Source organism: Diplotaxodon limnothrissa, linkage group LG7 (assembly GCF_057381915.1).
Source record: "Diplotaxodon limnothrissa isolate DT_005_m linkage group LG7, D_limnothrissa_male_GT1.1, whole genome shotgun sequence".
NCBI lineage: Eukaryota > Metazoa > Chordata > Actinopteri > Cichliformes > Cichlidae > Diplotaxodon > Diplotaxodon limnothrissa.
Window position 1 is genome coordinate 2,929,343 of NC_140602.1, and position 17,819 is coordinate 2,947,161.

At 40.8% G+C, this 17,819-nt stretch overlaps 2 protein-coding genes across 2 annotated transcripts; both read left to right on the forward strand.

Moving 5' to 3' along the window:
• The first annotated feature begins 3,520 nt into the window (after positions 1–3,520).
• LOC146627549 (putative polypeptide N-acetylgalactosaminyltransferase 8) lies at positions 3,521–6,641 on the forward strand. The gene is made up of 9 exons (XM_085358930.1): positions 3,521–3,614; positions 3,696–3,852; positions 4,374–4,571; positions 4,701–4,815; positions 4,938–5,123; positions 5,318–5,455; positions 5,565–5,657; positions 6,216–6,386; positions 6,495–6,641. The coding sequence occupies exons 1-9, from the start codon at positions 3,521–3,523 to the stop codon at positions 6,639–6,641; spliced, it is 1,299 nt and encodes a 432-aa protein (XP_085215056.1).
• Positions 6,642–8,067: 1,426 nt separating this feature from the next.
• On the forward strand, positions 8,068–15,824 carry LOC146627550 (putative polypeptide N-acetylgalactosaminyltransferase 8). The gene is made up of 11 exons (XM_085358931.1): positions 8,068–8,176; positions 8,622–8,955; positions 9,120–9,286; positions 9,722–9,908; positions 12,212–12,409; positions 12,539–12,653; positions 12,775–12,960; positions 13,154–13,291; positions 13,422–13,514; positions 14,077–14,247; positions 15,705–15,824. Exons 1-11 carry the CDS (start codon positions 8,068–8,070, stop codon positions 15,822–15,824), a joined length of 1,818 nt encoding a protein of 605 aa, XP_085215057.1.
• Positions 15,825–17,819: the final 1,995 nt, after the last annotated feature.

Below are 17,819 nucleotides of genomic sequence, written 5' to 3' on the forward strand. Positions count from 1 at the left end.
CCAGATGCTCACATCTCCAGTCTTCTAACTGACCTCCAAGCTGCTCCCTCATCAGGCTGTGATGAAAACCCACAGACCTTCTTGGGCTTTAACCCAGGAGATGTGCGACCCTTACCAAAAGCTGGATCTAGAAAAACCCTTTTAACGGGAAGAAAAAGGAAACAAACAGCAATACTCACCGATACACCAGTTAAGATGGCCCTTGAAGCAGACCAGAGAAGGAGGAAAATAAGTTTCCCAAAGAAGAGGCTGTGCCAGAAACAAGGCAAATCCACTTCCACAAATCTAAAACAATCCAAGCTTTCCACATCACGAAAGAAAAATCTAAAAATGAATAACACTGAACAGGACAACACAGATTCCTCAGATGCTGTTGAGAATTTCTGTATTGTGTGCATGGATAACTCAAAGCCAGAAGAAGCTTGGGTTAAATGCCTGGCCTGTACTCTGTGGGCTCATGAGGCCTGCACTCCAGGAGTGCCATACATCTGTCACCACTGTAATTCTGATGGTGATTAAAAACTTGACAAAAACACATGCAGATCAGTTGATGAAGCTGGTCCAAAGCTACATTTTTTTCAGCTTCATTATTATGTTCAAATGTTAGTGCAAGAGTTGTAGGTTATAATGCCCACTGAGCCAATGAGGCCAGACACAATGAAGGCCAAACAAAATGATTGAAATATTCAGTTGGTGAAAAGTTGCCTTTTTTTGTTAGAATATGTTCAAAAGCTATATTTCTGCACTCTGTCAAACACTCCTACACACACACACACACACACACACACACACACACACACACACACACACACACACACACACACACACACAGAGAGAGAGAGAGAGCTACATAAATGTTTATAAGTGCATTCAGGTGTTGAATAAAAAAGATTACATGTTAAGATTTTGTCAGTACCCTTGTTTCATTGTGTTACATCTCACCCCAGGGTATGTTACAACTAATCCAGACTATAGGGTTAATTGTAACATTTCACTCTTTGTGTTTGAGACGATGCCATGCGATTATCAACTGCGTTGCAGAGAGAATAGCTCCACTATTTAATAGCAGAGACATGTAAATACTTTGCATTGTATTTTGAATCCACTACCTTAAAAGATCTCCAAGATACAGACAGAAATGTCACAACTGTCCCCGGTCTCCCCTACATGCCTATCACATTCCTTTCCTGTTTATGTCTACTAGTTCAAGCTAATCATCAAAAGGTAACTGAAGATTATCTGTTAGATGCACAATACACTTCTAATCATTCACAATATATTTACAAACAGATAATTACAAAACACTGAATCATACTTGGTCTCTCTAATCAGTTAACCTTTAAAACAGTGGTTTTGCAAATACACTTTTCCTGCAGAAGCTGTGACATGTCACACATGTTTGTGGTCAAACTAGTTTTCTTGCTTGGTTCATTTAAAATGATCCACCAATCCAGCCAGTTAGCCATTCAGTTTTGTTTGCTTATCCAGTTCAGTTTCATGAGAGGGCTGAAGCCTCTCCCACCTGTCATACAGCAAGAGACAGTGTACACTCTGAATAGGTCTGCTGTGATAAACCACGGCAGACCGGGCAACATTTTTTTTTTCTGCCTGTCCCATTTGGTTCTTTAGCCATCAGAATTGTTGTCTGAAGACCAACAAGGATACCCAATGGATTTACTTTGCCAAATGGATCATCGTGGCATTGCCGTATTGGTCCATTTGGTCGATCTTTGTTTTTATTATTTATTTTATTTTATTTTCAGATGTTACAGACGGGACAGACATGAGTGAGAGATAGGAAAGGGAGAAAGAAAGAGGAAGGAAAGGAAAAACAGAAGGGGGGAGGGACAGTGAGAAAGGGGGGGAGAAAAAAAAATAAAAATCTCCTGGATCACCTGTTGAGAGAAGAATAGAAAACAAGCAAAAAAGACAAAAAAAACAAAAAACAAAGCAACATACTAAACACAACACCATCGCATTAATCTAGCTAAGTGTAAACAGCAGTAAATACTAAATATTCAATGTTGTTGTGCAGCACGCAGGACAGATGTGCTTCGAAGTAGCAGCCAAGAAAGGTGTAATTTGGGTCTACGAGCAGTGAACACCCGTGTGCATACCTGTGTGGATCAGCATGCTTGCATTCCAAAGGTTTCTCCATGTAACGATCTGCTAGGGAGTGTGGGGGGGCCACAGCCCCGTCCTCCAGGGCATGAAGCAGGTATGGAGGAGATCAAAACTCCAGACATCCAGAGGCCCCCAGAACACAAGAGACCAAGGAAGACCAACAGAGGGGCAGCCGCGCCACTGTCCCAGAAAGAGCTGAGGAGAGTCCCAGATGAGGGCTCACTCAGCAGCCGCGGAGCAGAAGCCAGGGGGAGTTGCAGTGACGCGCCCGTGAGCTCCGCCGGCCGCCAGCCGTGCCTGAGTGACCGAGCCCCAGGCCGAGAGGCCGGGGGCACCCCACCTCCGAAGGGGCCCGAGCGAGCCCCAGGCTCCAGGCCCCGATAAGCGGCCGCCAAGGAGTGAGCCGGTGTGTACCCGGACGCCCACCCCCAGACACAAAGAACCACCAACGCACCGATGTCTGAGGGAGTCCGCCACTGGCAGGGGAAGTGGTGGTGGGTGGAGATAGGCCTCCAAACCTTGGAGGGCCTGAGGTGTCCCCAGAGAGGTGGCGTCTGATACCCAACCTGACATATAGACACAGACATACAGGCACACACAGACACAAACATCCATTCCCCCCCTCATGTTCTCATATGCACTTACTCCACACTCAACCAACGTGGAGACAGACATAAAGAGACGCTGTACACACGATCACACTCCCCAAGCGTACTCTACAAACCGGGTCTAGGTACCCTTGCCCCTGGAGGGGGGAACTGCACCCAGACCCAGGTGGTGTTACCCTTTTCCCTGCGGTGGGGGGAGGCAGACCGCCCCGACTCCGCAGCAGCAGGGAGGCCCCACACTCCAGACCGCAGTCGGACGGCCAACTCCTCCTCCTAGCCCCCCTGCTCCAGCAGGCCTCAGAGAATGGGGGTGGGAGAAGACTCCAAACCTCCCTCCACCCGCTCATTGTAGTGTTGATGCATGTGTGTTCTAAGGTGCAATTAAAACCCAGGAGGGCATGGAGCTACCTGCCAAGGAGCAGCAGGTAAGCGCATAGTCCCTCCTGATAGCCCTCAATGACTAAGTGTGTTTAAAATTGAGAGGTGGGCAACGACGCCAGGGGTGAGGTATACACCCTGATGGTACTTTGGACTCCGTGATTGTGCCCATCCCCAAGATCCTATATGTATGTGTAATGAGAGTGTGAATAATGTGAATGTCTAAGTTGTGGGATAAAATTGAGGCAGAGGCAGCCAGAAGGGGACAGAGGGGGGGGGGGGGGGGGTAGCCTCCTCTGCACCCTGGTGGTGTTAAACACACACGAACCGGCACAGCTTTCCTGCTGCCAGCCGCACACATCACCAACACAACAACTCAAACTGAGCAAAGACTTCTAAGTTGGCGAGGCATGATAGTAGATGCCATGCAGGTGCGTCCATCTCACCTGCAGCAGCATCGCAGACCACGCCCCGCCACAGTCGCCTGTCTGTTGCAGTGCCAAAGTATGACTCACTGACTGTAGTGTCAATGACCCACCCAAAAACCCTGGGAAAACAAAAAAACAAACAAAAAGTTCTACGAAGGATCTTTTTCTTTATACAATTCAGAAAATCTGAAGGGTGACCTTGATAGGTACATGAAGTCGCTTGAGCAGGAGAACCCCAGAGCATCCGGGTGCAGGGCTGCTACTGCTGACGTGGCGGCCATCCTGGACGCACACATTGAAGTCCATGAGATGTGGTAGGAACATGGCAAAAGTGCATGTTTTCATTCACTTGTTCATTCCACTGATTTGAGGCCATAGCTGGCTGGTGTCACGGTTTCAGAATAAACTTGCTGAGATTAACATGTTTACCTTCTTAAACACACACAAGCGTTACACACAGTTGCAACTTCCCAGTAACCCACTGAGCAGTGATCTCTGTACAACTACACTATGGTCTTCAAACCATTGAGCAGATTTACTGAGACAGTAATTAACTTGTGTTATGGTGCTGGTGGTGATGACGCAGATGCTGCTTAGACAATCTTTTTGTTAAAGAATTATTTTTAAAAGAACAAACTGTCACAGCATCCCAACCCTGTGCATCAGTTAAAAGTTGACAGGTGGGTGTATCTTTTGAAAAATAAAGGAGATCAAGTGAACTGACCATTAAATGCCACAGCTGGGTGTGTGCTTCCACTGAAGTCTTTAAGGGTGTGACTTCCACTTATTATGTAACATTTTTTGAACCATCATTTTTTCCCCCTCCTTCATACAGGGCTGAACCTCTGCTGACACAGATTAAAGCTGACCGAACTGTGGTGGTTTCCCCGGTGTTTGATAAAGTCAGCTTTGATGATCTCAAGGTTACTACATATCATCCCAGTGCACACGCCTTCGACTGGGCTCTGTGGTGCATGTATGAGAGTTTTACACCCGAGTATTACAAACTTAATGACGGTTCACTGCCTGGCAAGTAAGTTCAAGTGAAATCAGTGTAACCAACATAACAGCCTTATTATCTCTATCATTATATTTCAATTTATTTTTTATTATAATAACAATATACAGTAGTTGTAAAATAATTTCTCTTCTTTGACTTTAGGAGTCCATCTGTCATGGGGATCCTGGTTGCTGATAGAAAGTTTCTGGGGGAAATTGGAGTCCTTGATGAAGGAATGAAAGTGTATGTTGGAGAAAATGTTGAGCTGGGAATTCGTGTGAGTAAAGACCACATGGTTATAAATTCTCTTTCATAATAATGATTTTAAAGAAGAGTTGTGGAGCAGTCATGAGTGATGAAATATGTATTTGTTTTAAGGTGCACTTTTTGTTCATGTAGGTATGGACATGTGGAGGCAGTGTTGAAGTTGTTCCATGTTCCAAGATCGCCCACATCGAGAGGGCCCACAAGCCCTACATGCCTGACCTGGGTCCTGCCATGAAGAGAAATGCCCTCAGAGTTGCAGAGATCTGGATGGATGAATACAAGCACAACGTTAACTTGGCTTGGAACATCCCATTTGAGGTGTTTTGTGGCACTGACACAAACAGCAAATTATGTTTTCTCTAAAGGATATTTGTTTCTCCTGTTCACAGAGTCATGAGGCCTTTGAGAGCTCTTTGTGTTTTCAGCATCGACATTTAACGAAAATCTTTCTTCATATTCTTCCTCAGTCACAATCTATGAATCGATTCACATCTTTTTCTTTGTTCCTGCAGAATCATGGAATTGACATAGGCGACATTTCAGAGAGGAAGAAACTCAGAGAAAGGCTGAACTGTAAACCTTTCAAATGGTACCTGGATAATGTGTATCCTAAGCTGGATCCCTGGGACGACCTCCTCGCATATGGAGGAGTAAGTTGACTCTTCTCTGTTGCTTAGTAAGTTTGTTACAGTCGAGTCCTGCGGGATTTGTGGGAATCTGTGTTTTTCCATGATTTGCTTTTATCCATCATATTGACAGATGAAGAACCTTGATGCTGACATGTGCCTAGACCAAGGTCCAGTGCCAGGTCACACACCGATTGCCTACAACTGCCACTATTATGTTTCTCAAGTAAGTGAAGTAGTGACATGTTTGTCCAGAATCATGAGTAACAGAGGTGCATTCGTAAAGTTAAGATAAAAACAAACAAACAAAAAACACCAACAAAAGTCAACCATTTTAAACCTTTGTTCAACCTGAGACTGCTTCCAGTGCGGCTGGTATTTTTAAATCACACACAGGATGTCCCACTCCAAGCACATGCATTTGTGTATGTGCAGTGGCATTAAGATAATTTCTTGTCCACAGAAACACAAAGTTGCTTAAACTGAAGTTCCTTCTTTGCTACACACTGGTTGAGCTCAAGAACCATCGCAAAGGCACAAATGTAAAACAAATGAATGGGACTTCCAGAGAGTGATGTTTAATTTTGCAGTCCTGCTGGAAGCAAGGAGGGCGGAGCCAAATTCAGATTACATGTATTTATTATGTATATTAAAACACATACATACATAAGTTACACATGCTTATGATCATCCCTTGTGGTCTGAAACCCTGTTGTCTGTGTCATTTGTTTAACTTTTTTACATCTTGATATCATTTTGACCTTTGTCTCTTTTATCTTTTAAGTTGGCATATTATCGTGGAACGGGTGAGCTCTACATTGGTGGCATCAAGGCACATAAGTACAATGACAATCGCTGTTTAGCTGACATAGGCACAGAAGAAACTGAGCCTGGCCTGTACAACTGTAAGGAGGCTGTGCAGAAAGGAATGGGGATATACTGGGACTTCACTCAGGTACCACATAATGAAGTTTTGTTTTTTTAAGTGAGGTTTTTTTAAAGTCATGATATGTGGACCACAGTTATGGTTTACTGCTTCTCAGAAGAGGTTGAATGACCTGAGTGTGGCTACATGGCTACAGACAGACAGACAAATAGATACCTGGAAATTATAAACCAGAAACTTCTATTACAGGAATGTACATGTCAAAGATGGCAAAATCAAAACACAATCAAACCCTTTGAAAGTGTGGTTGAGCTCTGCTCATAGAGCAGTGGAAAGATTAAACCAGGATGCCCTCATGTGGACATTATTTCATTTTCCCTAAAATATTTTCAATGTCAGAGTTCTCATAAAAAAATCTAAAAATGAAATGTGAAAAATTGAAAATAGTTTATACAAAATGAATTAATGTCAAATTTGTTATTTTAAAGAAATATCCTAAAAATTTAATTATTTTGTGCCAAAGATTTTTCGTCCATGATAGAGCAGCAAACTTTGAGACTTTTTCAAAATTAGAAACAAAGTGACGCATTTGAAATCCTAGCAGGATGTTTCCAATTACCTATGCCCTTACTAGTAGTGGCATGAATTACATTGCCTTTCAATACAACAGCATATCTCATGCAGCCACACACTGTACAGCAAATCTGTTTTCCACAAATACACCTTCACATATTCTGTCCCAGTACACACATAATAGTAAAATCATGCTTGAATATCGCAGTTTTAAAATGTTGTTCTTTTCTTACTCAGTTTCAGTTCCAACACAGATCATACAACTTTTTTTTTTTTTTGGGGGGGGGGGGGGGTGTATTTTAATTAGACATTTGTTCTGTCTGGTACAAGTTTGAGGGACGTGCGTTTCCAGTATTTTAATAGGTATTACCGATGCAGTCTTAAATAGCTCCCCCGACGATCAGCTGCAGGTGCGTGGCATGATCTTCAGGTGTGGCCAGCCATCTGGTAGGGCCAGAGACAACAGACGTTGCATGTTACCCAAACAATCAACAGCCAGTAAAATGAAAATTACAATATATTCAAAGTGTATGTTCACAACAGTTGTCTATTCAGGGCGACCGTGGCTCAGGGGGTTGGGAAGTGCATCTGTAACCGGAAGATCGCCGGTTCGATCCCTGGGCTCTCTGTCCTGGTCGTTGTGTCGTTGGGCAAGACACTTCACCTACTGCCTACTGGTGTTGGCGTGATATGGCAGCCTCGCTTCGGTCAGTCTGCCCCAGGGCAGCTGTGGCTACAACTGTAGCTGCCTCCACCAGTGTGTGAACGTGAGAGTGAATGAATAGTGGCATTGTAAAGCGCTTTGGGTGCCTTGAAAAGCGCTATATAAATCTAATCCATTATTATTATTACTCATTGAGCAGTATGTTAAAAATGAGGGTGTGACATGGAACTTCAGGTGTTTTATTAAAGGAGCAGTGACATCAGCGCACACAAGGATCACCTGTGTCTTGAATGGGTGGGCAGGGATGCCAAAGAGTCTGCCCATGTAGAGTTAACCCAACCGTTTTATACAAGCTAGTCGATCCCGTCAGGTCAGTAGCTGAGCTTTGCTGTACGTGTTCTCTGAGGTGTTATTCCCTTGTTAGGCATTCTATGTATTATCACTATGAGGGGAGCGTGGACAAAGCGGCCATTCTTTTTACTGGGGACCATAGTGGGCCTCTTGTTTTTAGGCATGTTTCTGAAGAACAGATGCCAACCTGGTGTGGATACCCATAAAGATTTGGACACACCGCATATGATCAAAAGTTTATCCAACCTGGAGGCAAGCATCAGCAATCTAAGTGAGTTCTGTCACATATTAATATTAATTATGATTTCATGGTACCTATATTACTTGCACCACAAATAAAAAGAGATCCAGTAGTAAAAGGAGTTGAAATCTTAAAAATAAGTTGAGAGGCAGTAAAGGGTATTGGCTACACATGTACTGAAGATGTGACAAGTTTTTAGAATATTTATTAATAAAAAGAAAGAAAAAATACAAAAGGCAGTCATGGAACAAGAGTATGTATAGTTATTAAAATACTAAATAAATGGCTTTTAGCTGAACTTTTGTTATTAACGACAGATAAGGTCAAATTATAACAGGTGTTTGTACCTTTACTATAAATGTGTTTTATGTTGTAATTTTCACATTATTTTGTGCAGTGTTTGTTTTGTTTAGTAGGAATATTAACTGTTCCATTTCCTTGATCATGTTTTTGCTGATGTTGTTTTCTACTGAAGACGATGCACTCAGACATTTTGAGAAAAAGCAGGAGGTCATGCAGAAGATGCTAGAAGAAGACAGCCACAGACACAGAAAATCAGCAGAGGTCCAACAGCAAGCAGAGAAGCAAAAGGAAGATGATGCAAATATCCAACCCCAAACCAAGGCAGCCCGAATGAAAAAGCCTAAGAAACTGTTCCCTAAGTCATACTTGTTCAAGACATGGGGGGAGGATCTCTCTGAGGATGACCAAAGAGAGGCTCAGAGCCTGTATGAGAAGTATGGGTACAATGTTTTTCTGAGCGATCGCCTCCCTCTGGATCGACCTCTTCCAGATACCAGAGATCCTCGGTACAACTTTTATTTTTCATGATTTTAATCTTTCATTCTCTCTCGTGTACGTGCAAAGAAAAGAAAATCCAAATAACTAAGTCCACCCAGATTATTGCTTGCTAAATATTTCATATTTCTGAACAAATACAGTGGTATTTCATATAATTCTTTTTAATAAATAGGTGTTTGAAAAAGAGTTACCCCAAGGACCTACCGAGTCTCAGTGTGGTCCTCATCTACCTGGATGAAGCCCTGTCTGTTCTCCAAAGAGCCCTGCACAGCATCATCGACCGCACTCCTGAAAACCTGCTGAAGGAGATAATAATGGTGGATGACCATAGTTCTAATGGTAAATTGGTTATTTTAAAAAACAACTCTAATTATTGGCCATGCAAATTACTGCCAATGAGTGCAGACTGACAATGTACCTGTTGTCTTATGTACACGCCTCTCACATTCCTTTCCTGTATATGTCTACCAGTTCAAATTAATCATTGGAAGCTAAATAAAGATTATTTGTTAGATGTACAAAACACTTGTAATCATTCACAAGCATGTCATGCATGTTTGTAGTCAAACCAGTTTTCGTGCTTGGTTGAAGCTTCCAAAGCCTCTCCCAACTTTCATACAGCTAAAGACAGTTTACACCCTGAACATGTCGCCTGTCTGTTGCAGGGCAGAGATTGAAATCACTGACTATAGTATAACTGACCCAGCCGAAAATTCAGGGAAAAGCAAAACAAAAAACAAAAAAACAAAAAATAATTTTCTCTTTTCCATTCAGAAAATCTGAAGGGTGACCTTGACATGTATCTAAAGTCGCTTGAGCAGGAGAACCCTAATCTCCGTATTGTGAGAGTGAGGCACAGTGAGCAGAGAGGTCTCGCTCATGCCAGAGTATCCGGGTGGAGGGCTGCTACTGCTGACGTGGTGGCCATCCTGGACGCACACATTGAAGTCCATGAGATGTGGTAGGAACATGGCAGAAATATATGCTTTCATTCACTTGTTTAGGTGTTTTATTTTCTGTTATTAGGATATTTCTAATAGTTTCTTTAATTATATTACAACATTGCAGTATAGAACACATTTATATATGATATTTATGACATAAATATCTTTACCAATCACAAACTTCCACCACTGACTTGAGGCCATCCCATACGGAAAAGAAATAGAAAAAAAACTTATAAAAGACTTGCATCAGATTTGGCCTACTTCATATAGTGAATAAGGCTCATATGATTTGCTAATGAAAGTGGCTACTTTCATATATTGTTTTAGTAAGTATCCAAAACATACAAGTTTCATTTGTATAATTTTTCAAGGGATCTTATATCTGTTTTCACTAGGGATGGGTATCGCTTAGGTTTGATCCGATACCGGTGCCAAACCGGTACTTTTGAAACGGTGCCGGTGCTCAAACCGGTGCTTAAAGAATGGAGAACACAAAATTGGTCCAAAAACCTCTCATGTTCAGCTGTTTTTTTGTAAAAAGATAACAATGTTAGCCTTTTCTGCAGCTATAGGGGATTTATGGCATCACTCTTGGCTGGAAGCAGTGCTTAAACAATGGAAAAACACAAACTTTGTCCAAAAACCTCTCATGTTTAGCTGTTTTCCACTTTTTCTTTGGTCATTTTAGCCTTTTTGGCCAGGGTGAAGGGAGCATCTGCCATCAAACAAGAAGACAGCCGCATGTAGCTATGATGATGTTTGCTAGTTCACCTTACATGCATTAATGTAATAACGTGGTTAGCCTACTCAACATAAATTACACACGAACAACATTAAGCTACTCACGCAGAGAAGAACGGCTGCTGCTGCATCATCATCCTCATCATTTCTGCTACACTGGCAGGGCTAGGGGCCAGGACTCTCCTCTTCGGGTTTTTGGGGGATGTTGCTAACTCCGGGTCCGATAACTGGCACCACACCCGCAGTAGATGTGCTCGGAGTGAGGTCTCGCAGCAAGCTATCAAATACGGCGCATTTCTCGGCTTTAAAAAAAACGCTATGCGTCGCCAGGTGTTTCATCGGATTTGAGGTGTTACCTCCTTTGACAGTATCACAGTATCAGCTTAAAGCACTTGTTGCTGCTGAGTTTGCATATTTTGCTGTGAAGTACAGCCAGACTTTTGACTGCTTCGCCTTGGGCATTTTTAATCTGTAGCTCTGCTCTAACAGAACGTACGTACCTGGGCCCGCCTACTATCCTCAGAAACGTAAAATGATTGGCTAGAATCTAAAGTGTATCACAGCTCAGGAAATAAAGCACCGAAATAAAGCACCGAAATGTGCGCTGCTTTTCGGTCTGGTTACTACCGTTTATGTCAGAACCGGTGCCATCATGGCACCGGATACCGGTACCCATCCCTAGTTTTCACTCTTGTATGCTTTTCATACAAGTTTCACACAAGACAGATACAAACTTTATAAGATTTATATATATCTTTTCCACATGGGATAGCTGGCTGGTGTCATAGTTTCAGAATAAACTTGCTGAGATTAACATGTTTACCTTCTTAAACACACACAAGCGTTACACACAGTTGCAACTTCCCAGTAACCCACTGAGCAGTGATTTCTATACAATTACACTATGGTCTTCAAACCATTGAGCAGATTTACTGAGACAATAATTAACTTGTGTTATGGTGCTGGTAGTGATGACGCAGATGCTGCTTAGACAATCTTTTTGTTAAAGAATTATTTTTAAAAGAACAAACTGTCACAGCATCCCAACCCTGTGCATCAGTTAAAAGTTGAACAGGTGGGTGTATCTTTTGAAAAATAAAAGAGATCAAGTGAAGTGACCATTAAATGCGACAGCTGGGTGTGTGCTTCCACTGAAGTCTTTAGTCAAAGTCAAAGTCAAAGTCAACTTTATTGTCAATTCTGCCACATGTACAGGACATACAGAGAATAGAAACTTCGTTACTCTCAATCCCTAGATAAAATAGAAAATGAACATTTAAATATAAGAGTGATTAAAAATGCAAGTAAAATATTTTAAAGTAAAAAAATTAAATAATATAATACAATGTTACATATAACAAGAAAGCTATACAATATACAATATAAGGGTAAATGACATTGAGTGCAAACCAGGCAGAGTAGTGCAAATAGGCAAATAGTGCAAATGGAGATTTGGTAATGTACGGTATGAGATAGTGTAACACAAAGGGTATGAGATAGTGTAACACAAAGGGTGTGACTTCCACTTATTATGTAACATTTTTTGAACCATCATTTTTTCCCCTCCTTCATACAGGGCTGAACCTCTGCTGACACAGATTAAAGCTGACCGAACTGTGGTGGTTTCCCCGGTGTTTGATAAAGTCAGCTTTGATGATCTCAAGGTTACTACATATCATCCCAGTGCACACGCCTTCGACTGGGCTCTGTGGTGCATGTATGAGAGTTTTACACCCGAGTATTACAAACTTAATGACGGTTCACTGCCTGGCAAGTAAGTTCAAGTGAAATCAGTGTAACCAACATAACAGCCTTATTATCTCTATCATTATATTTCAATTTATTTTTTGTTATATCAGCAATATACAGTAGTTGTAAAATAATTTCTCTTCTTTGACTTTAGGAGTCCATCTGTCATGGGGATCATGGTTGCTGATAGAAAGTTTCTGGGGGAAATTGGAGTCCTTGATGAAGGAATGAAAGTGTATGGTGGAGAAAATGTTGAGCTGGGAATTCGTGTGAGTAAAGATCACATGGTTATAAATTCTCTTTCATAATAATGATTTTAAAGAAGAGTTGTGGAGCAGTCATGAGTGATGAAATATGTATTTGTTTTAAGGTGCACTTTTTTTCATGTAGGTATGGACATGTGGAGGCAGTGTTGAAGTTGTTCCATGTTCCAAGATCGCCCACATCGAGAGGGCCCACAAGCCCTACATGCCTGACCTGGGTCCTGCCATGAAGAGAAATGCCCTCAGAGTTGCAGAGATCTGGATGGATGAATACAAGCACAACGTTAACTTGGCTTGGAACATCCCATTTGAGGTGTTTTGTGGCACTGACACAAACAGCAAATTATGTTTTCTCTAAAGGATATTTGTTTCTCCTGTTCACAGAGTCATGAGGCCTTTGAGAGCTCTTTGTGTTTTTAACATCGACATTTAACGAAAATCTTTCTTCAGATTCTTTCTCAGTCACAATCTATGAATCGATTCACATCTTTTCTTTGTTCCTGCAGAATCATGGAATTGACATAGGCGACATTTCAGAGAGGAAGAAACTCAGAGAAAGGCTGAACTGTAAACCTTTCAAATGGTACCTGGATAATGTGTATCCTAGGCTGGATCCCTGGGACGATCTAGTTGCATACGGAGGAGTAAGTTGACTCTTCTCTGATGCTTAGTATGTTTGGCACAGTGGAGTCCTGTGGGATGTGTGGGAATCTTTGTTTTCTCATGTATTACCTGTATCCATTTGTAATATTCATAATGTTCTCCTGATGACAGATGAAGAACCTTGATGCTGACATGTGCCTAGACCAAGGTCCAGTGCCAGGTCACACACCGATTGCCTACAACTGCCACTATTATGTTTCTCAAGTAAGTGAAGTAGTGACATGTTTGTCCAGAATCATGAGTAACAGAGGTGCATTCGTAAAGTTAAGATAAAAACAAACAAATAAACAAAAAACACCAACAAAAGTCAACCATTTTAAACCTTTGTTCAACCTGAGACTGCTTCCAGTGCGGCTGGTATTTTTAAATCACACACAGGATGTCCCACTCCAAGCACATGCATTTGTGTATGTGCAGTGGCATTAAGATAATTTCTTGTCCACAGAAACACAAAGTTGCTTAAACTGAAGTTCCTTCTTTGCTACACACTGGTTGAGCTCAAGAACCATCACAAAGGCACAAATGTAAAACAAATGAATGGGACTTCCAGAGAGTGATGTTTAATTTTGCAGTCCTGCTGGAAGCAAGGAGGGCGGAGCCAAATTCAGATTACGTGTATTTATTATGTATATTAAAACACATACATACATAAGTTACACATGCTTATGATCATCCCTTGTGGTCTGAAACCCTGTTGTCTGTGTCATTTGTTTAACTTTTTTACATCTTGATATCACTTTGACCTTTGTCTCTTTTATCTTTTAAGTTGGCATATTATCGTGGAACGGGTGAGCTCTACATTGGTGGCATCAAGGCACATAAGTACAATGACAATCGCTGTTTAGCTGACATAGGCACAGAAGAAACTGAGCCTGGCCTGTACAACTGTAAGGAGGCTGTGCAGAAAGGAATGGGGATATACTGGGACTTCACTCAGGTACCACATAATGAAGTTTTGTTTTTTTAAGTGAGGTTTTTTTAAAGTCATGATATGTGGACCACAGTTATGGTTTACTGCTTCTGAGAAGAGGTTGAATGACCACTGTTTGTCTCCTAACTAAACAAACTGTAAGTTACATTGAGAACCATGGAATAGGAATACAAGCGGGCTTACAAACACAGGTGCTCACACCTGTACAGTTATTTCATTTTTAAGGCAAGGCAAGGCAAGGCAAATTTATTTGTATAGCACAATTCAACAACAAGGTGATTCAAAGTGCTTTACAGAGACATTAGAAACAAAAACAAATAAAAAGCATGATTTAAAATTGATTAAAACAAGCAAACAAACAAACTAACTAAACACACACATTTCACACCTGTTCGCGCGATCTGAACCCTTATCGTAAGGGGAGCTACCAGTCCTTCTGTGGATGAGCTACTTTCTATTTTAAATTCCCTGAATTTAAAATACTCTCTAGACCCAGTCTAGACCCAGCTGGGGAGCTACCCAGAGCTCTAAACCCACTTAACAAACAAACAAACAAACAAAACAGTATATAAAATCAAAACAGATAAAATCAGAAATAGATAAGATCAGTAGTTAGTGTAAGTTTTGAAATTTAAGCTTAAAAGTGTGGATTTGGTGCTTTTTAAAGTCATGATATGTGGACCTTAACCTTTAACCTTAATTTATATTTTATTCCTTCCTAGTTAAATTTACCCTTTTTAATTTTTCATATTCATTTCCTATCTTATTCATAGCCTTTTCCTTTAGGTCACGAGCAGTTGTCCAAGCATTTCACTACATATCGTACTGTGTATGACTGTGTACGTGACAAATAAAATTTGAATTTGAATTTGAATACCTGCCTGTGTACAAACAGGTACTCACAGACACATACTATCTTGGTTGGCTGCTGCCCCTAAACATATCATGCATTATCAGTCTTGTATGCTGCTCGGTAACATTCAGTACTTATTATTTACTGTTACTCATGCTTATGTTGGTTGTTGCCGTGATTTCCCTACTGTGCTGTTTTGTTTTTTCTTATTCTTACTAGGTTATCTAACTAGTTTTTAGTGTCTTTTTCCTCTCTCTCTCTCTCTTCTCCTCTATTTGTCTTTCTCTCTCCTTTTGTTAATTGTCTTCCCGACTTTTCTTCTTCTTTCTCTTTTCCATCCCCCGGTCCTATCCGCTCTGATTGTAATGAGTTAAAAGTTAAAAAAAATAAATGAATAATAAAGATTGAATAAACTATGACAATCAAGTGGTACAGTAGAGCAAAAGTCATAATGATCCACTTGGGAAAATAAATCTGTTGGGCATTTTTCTTGTCCTTCAGACAATAATTCTGATTGTTACAGATCTTGACAGGGCAGGCAAAAAAAATAAATGAATAAAAAATTAAATAAAATGGCTGAATTTATAACTCTTTGTGTTTTCTTTCCAAGGGCAAAGAACTGAAGAACAGAAAGACAAAGAGATGCCTGGAAGTTACAAACCAGAAACTTCTAATGTGGGAATGTACAGGTCAAAGATGGCAAAGTCAACACATAGCCAAGCCGTTTTAAAGTGTGTTTGAACTCCGCTCATAGAGCAGTGGATAAATTACTCCAGGATGCTCTCTTGTGGACATTATTTCATTTTCTTTAAAATATTTTCAATGTCAAAGTTCTTATAAAAAAAAAAAAAAACTAAAAAGGAAATGTGATTTTTTTTTTACCAAAGATTTTCATTTTATAATACAACATCAAACTTTGAGACTTTCTCAAAATTCGAAACAAAGGGACACAGTCGTAAAATCCTAGCAGGATGTTTCCAGTTATATATGCCCTTACTAGAAGTGGCATGAATTGCACCGCATTTGTCTGCAACACACTGTACAACAAATCCATCTTTACGTATTCTGTCACAGTACATGTAAAAGTAAAACTCATGCTTGGAAATTGGGGTTTCATAATGTTGCTTTACTTATTAAATGTTTAGCTACAATGGAGACCACTGTGGAGACCAATTCTTCTTGATGTTTTTAGTTTAATAGCACATTTGTTCTTTCTGGTACAAGTTTGAAGGACTTGAGTTTCCAGTAGTTCAACATGTATTACCATGGCAACATTTATAATTTATCAGAATCAGAATCTTTATTGTCATTGAGTCACGGCTGCGGCAGCAGTCGTGTGTTGTTTGTCAAGGAAGGACCCAAAATGTAGGCAAATGCTGTGATGCGAGTGAGCATTTATTTACAGGGGTGGCAAAGCGGCAAAAACAGGAAATGAGGAATGGGGAGCTACCAAAACCTAGACTGGGGAAAACTAAAGAACAAACCTGAAATGAGTAGTAGGGAGAAAGTTGAAAATCAGTGAGACATAGAGAAACAACAGTAAAAGGCAACCCCACACTATAAATACACACACAGAGGAGCACGAAATGGCAAACCAGAGGGAGGCACAGCTGATCCTAATTAACAAGACGAGACACAGACCTTCAAAGTAAAACTGGAACCCACAGATTTGAACTACCAACACAGACTCAGGGATGTGAAACAGATATATAATCAATAATAATAATAATAATGATAATATTAATAATAATATTAATAAACACAAAACATGGGTCATCGACCCGGGACCATGGCACATTGTGCTTTAAGGAAAGGAAAAAGTGCAGTGCAAGGAAAAAGGCACGCTATTAAGCAAGAAACCCCCCCCCAAATATATATACAATAAATTAACAAAAATTAAATAAATAAAATGAAATAAATAAATACATAAAAATAGTATATAGTATATACACAAGACTATATATAAGAGTGATGTTAAAAGACCAGAGGTACTCCAAAATTAAAAGTCTACTCACTAAATTACTGGTAAATGTCTGTTTTGATTTTGGTGAAAGTTTCATGAGAATTGACAGTTGAAGTAATGATTATGGAAGTTTGAAAGTGACAGTACTGAGTTAAAGAGATAAAGAAATGATAAGAGAAAACAGTGAAATGTTTAAGAGCATGTACTGTAGAGTAATTGGTGAAGTTTGTGACAACAAAGTCTCAATTGAATATAAAGCCGGGCTTGGGCATCAATATAATTACTTTTGTGATTTTGTGGGGTGTCTTTAAAGTAATTAAATTTGTAGAACGGAACTCAGGGAGTTCTAAGAAGCGCAGGGTTCGGAGGTGATGCTCCAAAGCGGTCTCAGACGTGGGTCCATTTCCTCTGGAAGTAGGGATAGTCCACCTGGCAGGTGAGGACAACTGGGGACGGTCCTAAATAGCTAGTGACTGGGTCACTTTCTACTGTCGGGGACAGTAGGTTGCGCTTTTTTGGCCAGCAGAAACCGGGTTTTGGGCGTGAAACCTTAACTTAAAACTTCGGGGAAAGCCTTGGCTGTGAAATGCCAAACATAGAGCTTCAGGCAAAGTTTGGGTTGGTTGACGCTAGGGATGGGTACCGGTGTCCGGTGCCATGATGGCACCGGTTCTGACATAAACGGTAGTAACCAGACCGAAAAGCAGCGCACATTTCGGTGCTTTATTTCGGTGCTTTTTTTTTCCTGAGCTGTGATACACT